This window comes from Austrofundulus limnaeus, unplaced genomic scaffold (genome assembly GCF_001266775.1).
Source record: "Austrofundulus limnaeus strain Quisiro unplaced genomic scaffold, Austrofundulus_limnaeus-1.0 Scaffold3145, whole genome shotgun sequence".
Lineage (NCBI taxonomy): Eukaryota > Metazoa > Chordata > Actinopteri > Cyprinodontiformes > Rivulidae > Austrofundulus > Austrofundulus limnaeus.
The window spans coordinates 5,408-6,065 of record NW_013955547.1 but is presented as its reverse complement, the minus strand read 5'-3'; the positions used below and the strand labels follow the sequence as shown (position 1 = coordinate 6,065).

Sequence of the window (658 nt, the reverse complement as noted above, 5' to 3'; positions counted from 1 at the left end):
GTGTGTGTGTGTGTGTGTGTGTGTGTGTGTCTGCAGCACATAAGACCTGACAGAAAGACCTCAGACCTGAAGGACAACCTGAGACCTTCTGTGAAGCAGAGTTCTGACCGTTGCTCCACCGTCCCAACAGAACCAGAACCAGAACCAGAACCACTCAGGTTCTGTTTGCTTTGAAGGTTTTGGGAGGTTCTGACCTTTGAGGTTCTCCTGGATCCTTTAGTTCTCCGGTGGACCCCCTTGTTGGAGTTTCTCCTGAAGACCAGCCAGGAGCTGCGAGGGGACACTCTGGACTCAGCAGAGGACTTCTGGTCCTGGAGGACAGAAACCGGGTCAGTTTGGGTCCATGTTTGTTTTGATCCAGAACCAGTGTCTGAGACCCAGTCAGAACTAGAAACCAGAACCTTTAAGTTCTGTGTGGACCTGTCTGTTAAAGGACTTCCTCCAGAACCCAGAGGGTTCTAACTGGTTTGTACTGGGTCCAAACTGGGTCTGTTTGTGTTCTGTGGTTCAGCACAGACCCAGACCTGCTCCACAGACCCAGACCTGCTCCACAGACCCAGACCAGCTCCACAGACCCAGACCTGCTCCACAGACCCAGACCAGCTCCACAGACCCAGACCTGCTCCACAGACCCAGACCAGCTCCACAGACCCGGACC

At 53.8% G+C, this 658-nt stretch overlaps 1 protein-coding gene across 1 annotated transcript in view; it reads right to left on the bottom strand.

The window, feature by feature from the left end:
* Nucleotides 1-658, bottom strand: part of LOC106511734 (erythroferrone) — a gene marked incomplete at its 3' end in the record, with an annotated part of 3,562 nt that overhangs the window by 1,225 nt on the left and 1,679 nt on the right. The window contains 1 exon segment of the mRNA XM_014000477.1: nt 195-311. Within this exon segment, the coding sequence (XP_013855931.1) occupies nt 195-311 (117 nt within the window).